The 8,693-nt window shown below is 40.7% G+C and overlaps 1 protein-coding gene across 1 annotated transcript in view; it reads right to left on the bottom strand.

The window, feature by feature from the left end:
- Nucleotides 1–5,656: 5,656 nt before the first annotated feature.
- Nucleotides 5,657–8,693, bottom strand: part of LOC101652241 (NUT family member 2G-like) — a 9,303-nt gene continuing 6,266 nt past the window's right edge. Inside the window, exons 4-7 of the mRNA XM_030885802.1 lie at nucleotides 8,476–8,642; nucleotides 7,680–7,975; nucleotides 6,858–6,974; nucleotides 5,657–6,526 (exon numbers count right to left, since the gene is read on the bottom strand). Coding sequence (XP_030741662.1) covers nucleotides 5,657–6,526; nucleotides 6,858–6,974; nucleotides 7,680–7,975; nucleotides 8,476–8,642 — 1,450 coding nt within the window. The remainder of the gene's footprint in view (nucleotides 6,527–6,857; nucleotides 6,975–7,679; nucleotides 7,976–8,475; nucleotides 8,643–8,693) is intronic.

Below are 8,693 nucleotides of genomic sequence, written 5' to 3'. Positions count from 1 at the left end.
TGTGTGTGTGTGTGTGTGTGTGTGTGTGTGTGTCCTTCACTTGAGGGATTTCCTTTTTATCCATTTTGCTGGGTGTTTTTTATCAGAAATGGATACTGAATATTGTCAAATGCCTTTTCTTAATCTATTCAGAGACTCATGTCATTGCTGTTTTAATTTTCCTGTCTTCATCCTATTTATGTGATGGATGACCTTGATTATGTTTTTAATTTTTAAAGCCATCTTGCATCTCTGATTTGAATCACATTTGATCATGGTGAAACATTTTTAAGTATGTTCTTGTATTCTATTGGCCAGAATTTTGTTGAGTGTTTTTGCCTACTTGTTTATAAAAAGTATGTCTCTAAGATATTTACATCTTTACTTGCTTTTTCTTTGTTAATTTTACAACTGATTTACTACTGTGTCCATCCTTTTGAAGAACCTATTTATTGTCTGTGATGTTTCGCATTTTTTCTGTTTTCCAGTTCATTATTTCTGCTCTAATCTTTAGGATTTCTTTTTTTCCCCTTTTTTCTGTTGTCGGAGAGTGTGTGTGGTTTTCATTCTAGTCTTTATTGTGTTAAGGCATTGACTTTGTGTTTCTCCTAATTTTTCATGTGTTAACTGATGCTATAAATTGCTGTGTGATGACTATTTCATTGTCTCACAAAGGTCTTGATATGTTTCCTTTTGGGTCTTGGTTATTTAAAGGAAAGTCGTGGCTGAGCCTTCCAGAGCGATGTTGAATAAGAGTGATGATAAGGGGCCTCCTCGTCTAGTTCTTGTCTTCATGGGAAATATTTTCTGCTTTACCTTCTTGAGCATGACATTGTTGGTTTTTCTGGTACATGGATTTTACTACATTGAGGTATTTCCTTTCTATTCCAATTTTGTTGAGTGTTTTTTTTTTTTTATCAAGAGTGGATGTTGTCAAATGCCTTTACCTAGACTATTAAGATGATGCTATGACTCCTGTGGTTCTGTTTTGTTTTCATCTTTTTGCCTGTGTCATGCTTAGGTAGTAGATGACCTAGAATATTTTGAACGATCATGCATCTCTAGTATGTATGCCACTTGGGCATGGTGAAATATTTTTTGATATGTTGATGTATTCTGTTAGCCAGAACTTTGTTGAGAAATGTTGTCTCTAAGTTCACAAATGATATAAACCTAATTCTAGATACTTGCATCTTCACTTTTCTATACTAGCCCAGGTAGTATGTTTTAAATGATGTTTTAAACTCTTCTATGTTAATTTTGCCAGCAGCTTGTGGATTTTGGTCATCCTTTCAAAGAACCAACTTCTTGTACTGCTGATTTTGGGATATTTCTTTTCATTCTGATTTCTATTTTTTTTTATTTCAGTTCTAATTATTCTGATTTCTTTTCTTCCATTGTTGGGGGTTTATGTTGTTGCCCTGGTTCTAGTATTTAAAGGGTTTGGATAAAGGTGTTGATTATGTAGTTTTCCTCATTTTTGATGACGGGTTCATTGTGTCCCAAAGATTTTGGTATTTTTACCTATGGTTCTTGTTTGTTTAGAAGAATTTCTTAATTTCCCTACTTTTGGGTCTATTGCCCAGACATTTTTACTTAGTGTGCAGTTCACTCTCCATATCTGACTTTCCTCTGTTCTTCTTTCTATGATTGGCTTTCACTTTTACACCATTGTGAGCTGAGAAACTGGATTATAAGATTGTTATATTTATGAAGGTGTTATCGTTTGCTTTGTATCCTCATAAGTCATCTATTCTGTAGACTGTATTGTGTGCACTGGATAGGAATGTGTACTATCGCTCGTGGGTAAATTGCTCTGTATCTGTCTAGAAAGTATTTGATTGTGTTGTTCAACTCTTCAGCTTCTTTATTGCTTTTCTTTCCTGATGATCTTTCGTTGGAGTAGTATATTCAAATTTTTTGTTGAACTCTTTTTGTTGAACTGACTCTTCAACTCAGTGAGGATTTAATTGATGCATTTCAAGGGTCTTTCTTTGGTGAGTGTATATGTTGTCTATGGTTCTGTTTTCTTGATATATTATTGCTTTAGTCATTATGTACTGTTCATTTTTGTCTCTCATGTTTTATGCCTTGAAGTGTATTTTATCAGACGTTAATATTGCCACTTCTGCCTGTTTATGGTTGCCATTGTCATGGGATATTTTCTCTATCCTTTCATTATTAGTTTTTTTGTCTTTGAGTTTAAGGTAGGCAGCATATAGATGGGTCTTGGTTTCTACTCCAGTTTGCTACTATTTCTCTTGATTGGTATATTTAATCTGTTGACAGATCAGTTTCATTATTGTGATTTGCAGGTTTATTTCTGCCATTTGGCTGTGTTTGGGTTTTTTCCTTTGTTCCTCCATTGATTTTGTGTTGTCTGTTATGCAATTTTCATACATTGGTTTCTGGGTAATGATGTCCTATCTATTGTTCTCAGATATTACTCTGCTGATTTTGTTGTCCATACTAAGCCAGTTAGTATGTTTTAAAGGATGGTCTGGTTTTCAAGAATGTGTTTAATTTTTCCTTCTCTGAAAATACCTTAGTTTCTCATCTTCAGGGGTTCATTTTGCTGAGTATCGGATCTGGGTTTGGCAGATTCAGGATTTTGAATATGACACACATTGTCTTCTTGACTGCTTTCTTACTGCTGAGATGTCCAGCTTATTCTGGCTGGTTTCCCTTTGTGGGCAGCTATTCTTCCCATTTTCACTCAAGATCCTCTTCTTCTCATTGAGATTGGAGAGTTTGACCACAATATGTCACTGTGTCTTACTTGAGAGATCTATCCTATTTTGAATTCCCGTAGTTTCCTAAATAGTTATTTTCTCCTCCTTTGTGATGTTGGAGGAATGTTGTCCCATGATTGCTCATACTATTTTAACTGTAGATTCTGTTGAGTTTTCTTTTTCCTAGATCCCCGGGGGAGGTAATTTGTTTCTCTTGATAGTCTCACATCATTCCCAGGCTTTCTTTAGATTTATTTGCATTTTATGTTTGATTCTTTCATTGATTATGTTTGAGAAATTATCTTTGATATCACGGATTCTATTATCCTTTTCTCACATTCTATCTTTGAACATGTTGTCTAATTCTGTGATCTTATTGCTGGTTTATGTTGATCTTTTGAAGATTATTTTCTTCGTTTTCCATTTTACAGTTTTGCTGATGAGCATCCCTATATCATTTCAAAGTACCTAAAAGCTCATTCAGTTGAATCCTATTTCTGGTAGTTCCTAATCTTCTTTTTCAGCGTACTTCATTGGGTTGAGGTGATTTTTAGTTGTTTGAATGTTTTTCTTGATTTTTCATGGGTCCAATGTGTGGTGACTGCTGTTTCCACAGCAGCATGGTGCAGCTATTTTTGGTGTGTGGCTTTCTGGACCATGTAGAAGTAGTCAGCCCTCTTGCGTCATGGAGATACTTGTAATAGGAGTCAGAAACATATAGAGTGGGGAAATGGAGAGAGAGAAGAGATAAAGAAGCAGTCGTGAAAAAGGAAAGGGGAAGATCAGAGAGAATAAATAACTAATACTAGTAAAAATAAGATCTATCTGGATAGAATAAAAGGTTCCTAAAATAAGGGGAAATATGTTTTAAGAGGAGTAATAAGACATCATAGGTAAGATGGAAGTGTGTATCACTAAGAAAAGAAGAGAAACAGAGCAGAAAGGGATAGTGGGTGGGGTAAGAGAAACGTGTAAGCAAACAATCAGAGCACAGGAGTGGTGGATATATATATACAATTAAAGAAGAAAAGAGGAGAGAGAGAGAGAGAGAGAAGGAAAAAGGGAGAAAATAAGGAAGACAAAAGGAGAAAGATAAAAACAAGGGTGGGGGAGGTTCTGTCCAGGGAATAGGAGCATGAAGAAATCTATAGCAACAAGGCTTGGTTGTGAATATGGAGTTCTGATGCAATGAACATCGGCTGGGCAATGACCTCAGGACACAGAGAAAAGCCTGTCTTATAAGCAAGAAAATAAACCCTTGTTTGGGTGGGTGTGGTTTTTCCATTTTCTCCCTGTGAGCTGCATATATCCTGAGGTTGGGGGCTAAACAGAAAAAGGAAGTGAGATTCAAAGTAGAAAATAGAATAAAATCTCAAAAAATAATTAGAAACCAACATAAACCCAAGAATTAAAAAAACGGAATAGTAAAGAAATCTGCTGTTTTATGAGGATTTTTACTCATTTGGCAACTGTGTGGTAGAGGGGGTGCTTATGGTCCAATGGGCACCAGATAAGTATGACTATATATAGATATAAAATGTATGTTGACTGGTTCGTGAGGATATCTGCCCCTAACTGCATATTCTATCTTCTCTCTACTCAGGGCAACCATAGGCCTGAAAAGCAAGACGTTTGGCTGGGTGATTTGACACAGGAACAGGGAGGTATAGGCTTGGGCAGGCGTGGGGTAGTGCACAGAATTAGCGAGGGCCATTGGTCAATAGTTAAGTGGAATCATTAACAGCAGGTGTCGCACTAACTTTTCAGTTGCTTTCTGGAGCTCCTCCACGGTGTGTGGGATTTACGACTGCATTGACTGAGTAAATACAGGACCTGAGAAATTCGTCACATGCTTGTTGTCTGCCAGCCATATTCCTCTTGCTTTGTTGCCAAACCTCCTTTTAATACCAGTTTAGCCAATTCTCTTTTACTCTGTGCTCCTTGGAATTAAGAAGTTACAGACTCACAGATCCCATAAAATGTACTCCCAGTGAGACATTTGGATGCCAGCTTCTATTGTGAGATAGAAAGCCATGTTTACAAGAAGTCAAACCGTGTACTGTGAAGCCAATCAACTGTAAACCCACCCTCACTGATTGATGATCAAGAAGACTGTGTGATTTAATCAGGGGAAGTAAGATACCTGGAATGGCAGAGAGCACATATTAAGTATCTAAATGTCTTTCTTTGTACACTAGTGAAATTTAATTAATTGACTGCTAATTTCCATACATTCTCTCTCAGATTTTAAACATATTTCTAATTTATGTCTTAAGTGTCATTGTTTATTTAATGGTTCTGTTTGTGGCATGTTAGCACCAGTGAAATTTCTAGTGATTTTTCCCCAATAGTTTTCGGTTGATGTATGTTCTATTAAATCAGCACATTCCCTCATATACCCTCCCCACCATGATTTAAAAGTATGAAAATACCATTTTGTATTTAATTGTGCTCCTGAAAGTTAATGATGCCATTTCCTAAAGGCACAGCAAGGAAAGGATAGCTGTGTTCCCAGGAAATCAAAATGTGTCTCTGTCTGGTTAAACCAACCACACAGGAAGAGCCATGGGTGTGCTGAGGATTGCTTGACATTATTCTCTAGCATTATTCAGAGAAACAAAAATAAGCACTATATATATATATATATATATATATATATATATATATCACCATATTCCATCCACAGGTAGAGGAGGACCAGAAGAAAAAAACAAGAAGCAATGAGAAATTCTTCCAAAAGAATAACTGTCTTTAATTGCGTATTACCTAGGATTCTTGTGTATCTACTGTTAATCATTTATAACATGAGTGTCCATCTATGCAGTGAGCTGTCTTTGACCGCGCTCTCTCTGTGCTCAGCCCATTCAAACAAGGCTCAAGAAACACCAATGGAAGAAGTCCTGAGCACTAACCTAGTGACTATCTGGGGGGCTGGGCAGGCAGGATTAGGATTTTCCAACTTTCGAGTCTGAGACGAGGAGGAGAGATCCCTGATATTGGCTAAAATAAGCCTTTTTTCTTTTCTCACTAGCAGAAGGTTCAAGCTTTCTTTTTCGAGGGAGTGAGGGTTTCGCTTCAGTCACAACCAAGGGTTGCCTGCAAGACCCTCTGAGGTCAGCCGCTGACGGGGGCCTCTTATCATCAGAAGATGGCGCCCTAACTGGAGCTGGCATCTTAGACTTGGCAGCTATCTGTTGAGAGTGACTGGGACACCCTTTCTCAGGAGACAGGGGCTGGAAGGCTTTCCTGGAGCCCTGAACGCCATTGTGGAGAATGGCGGATGGCGAGCCAGCACTCTTGGAATGTCCCCAGGGCAGTAGTCTTTGTTGAGATCCCAAGAGGAATGCTAGACTGGGGAGTGCCTCCTCCTCTTCCTCCTCCTCCTCCTCCTCTTCTGCTTCATCACTAGACCATTCTCCTATCGCAGGTGGTTTCATCACAGGCGGTGTTTTCCAGACTCTCAAGGCACCCCTGGTTGCTGATGGAGTGGAAGCGTGGCTGTGATCCCGGTGAGAAGAGATGGACTGTTCAGACTGTAGTTTCTCTGACTTTTGACGCCAAGTAGAGACAGCACGTTCTTTTGTCTTGGACAGGTTAATGTTGCCACCATCCTCTCTGGTCAGAACATCTGCATTCAACCTATCGACGCCTGTGTCATTGAGGAGCCCTACTTGAAGGTCTTGGTGATCTCCACTTCCTGAACCTTGACTAGACTCAGAGTATGGAAAAATGGCCTCCCCTTGGGGCATATCATGACTTTGGGGTGCATCCCCACTCTTTGTCTCTTTCAACTCCAGCAGTCGCTTCTCTGTCAGCTGCAAGGAAGGAAACTGGACAGTTACTCTCTCTGCACATGCTGTTGATACACGTCCTAATGCAGTTGGTGGAGACCATACTATGGGGGCATGGTTAAGGAAATCAATCACATGACAGATATGTGAGCTTCTAATACTTCAGCTCTGTCTGTTCAACATCTCTATTATCTATTCCTTCCCATCCCTCCTCCCAGCACCGCAGTAGTCTCCTACGTCTGTACCTGCTCTCACCCTCAACCCGCCTCTAGAAGCCAAGCTGACCAAGGTGTTGTAATGTTAAATGAAATAATGAATGTTGCATGTGTTGACCTCCCTTCCTTTTCTGGCTTACCTGGGTGAGAGTGAGTCCTTCCTCTTGCTCAAGCTTCTCAATTAAGTCTAAAGGATCGGCCAGTGGGTCCAGAGACAGTAACATTCCCAGGAATTGAGGATGAATGACTGCTTCCACCTGATAACAGAAGATGCTGCGCTGTGAACATACTAGACAGGGACTGAACCAGTGATCTCTAGGGTCTAGAAGAGGCAATAATCCCTCAGTTGATTTCTCTCTCAGTGTTTTGTTAAAGTGAAATCTGGTAGTGCAGTGGGGAAAGCGCTCTTCTGTTAACCAATAGGTCATCATAGCAAGCCCACCAACTGCTTTGGAGGAGAAAGTTATGGCTATATTTCTTCATTTATATTTATCGCTTTTGGGTAATTCTATTATATTCCACCCTCACAATGAGTCACAGACACTCAACAGAAGTTGTTTGATTTGAGGGTAATGGTTTTAAAAGTCACTCCAAACTATACCTCCTCATGAAAATAAACAGACACAAACTAAGCATGGGGTGCGGACATCATCCAAGCCAAACCACTGCAGTCAAGTAGAGTCAGAAGCATGGGTTTTCACAGACTCATGGGTTTGACACTGTAAATATTTAAGGGAGCACACATTTTCTTATTTTTTTAAGTGAGGCTGCTGGTGGGCATAAAACTACTCACATTGTGCTTTGTCCTCAAATGCTTAGCCAACAGTATAAGGAAAATATCTGCTAGGGACACGTATGTATTTGTGTATTACTGCAAGCTCTGAAGCTCAGCCACAGATGTGAAGTTCTGTGGATGCCAACAGTTCAGAATATAGTGACACGGAAGTCCAAGCCAAACTCACCTTGGTGACGAAGGCTTCCTGTGAGCATAGCATGTTAATGTAGCTCATGAGCCCCGGGTCCGGGGATATATCATCCTCTTCCTGGGGGTGCTCATTTTCTTCCCCTTCCCATTGGTTGTCAGCCTCCCCAGTGGAGGACTGAGCTGGCCTCAGCAGACTTATCATGTTATCCACATACTCTTTCACGGCTTCAGGAGGGATCGTCTTGGGTGTCTTTGGCTCCCAAGTGCACTTAGGTCTCTGCTGCCTCAGGTCGGGAGACGGTGCCCTCCCACCTCTCTCCTTCAGAATGAGCACTAGAAGAGAGTTGGAAAGCAGAGGCTGAATGCTCCAGCCCACCACAGCCTTGCTCACCCAGCATGTGGTTACAAGTTTTAAGGGAAGGGTTTTGGATATCGTGAAATGATTCCCATTGAGTAGGGATAACGTGAAGCCCCCGGAACTGTGGGAGGAGAAGATGTGACAGGAAGAAGCTGGAAAGGAGAGTCATTGTGTGAGCATGCTGGGCACTACTGTTTTTCCAAGAACACACTCATTTCGACTCACTTTTTGTGTGTGTGTGTGGATTAGCTATTGTGTGCCTGCTTTGATTATCCGCATATGAGGAAAGTTATGAAATTTGGCACGCTCGTTTCCTAGTGTACGAACATGGCTATCTGGGATCCCATGCACCTGGCAGTCTGCATAGAGTGGACAAGCTAGTGCCCTCTCTTTGGTGAAAAGGACCACTGTGAAGACAATGGTTATTTGTAAACATGGCCACTGGCTACATGCCTCCTCTGGCCACCAGCATTACCTGCTCTTGCAGCTTGGGTCCCCATACTTGGGGGTTGGTCGACCACAGTGGCTGAAGGCCTTTGGGAATCCAGTTTCTGTGCATCTGAAGGGGGCGCGCATGCAGACCCATTCTTCAGCTGTAACTTCCGGATCTGCGCCTCCTCCTCCGACTCGAACTCCATGAACCTGAGAAGGGTGAGGAAGGCACAGGTTGTGCTGTCAACCCCGCCCCCCCCC

Source organism: Echinops telfairi, unplaced genomic scaffold (genome assembly GCF_000313985.2).
Source record: "Echinops telfairi isolate 266 unplaced genomic scaffold, ASM31398v2 ScPeMD7_1;HRSCAF=3_0, whole genome shotgun sequence".
Taxonomy (NCBI): domain Eukaryota; kingdom Metazoa; phylum Chordata; class Mammalia; order Afrosoricida; family Tenrecidae; genus Echinops; species Echinops telfairi.
The sequence above is the reverse complement of the archived record's forward strand: the minus strand, read 5'-3'. Positions and strand labels throughout refer to the sequence as shown.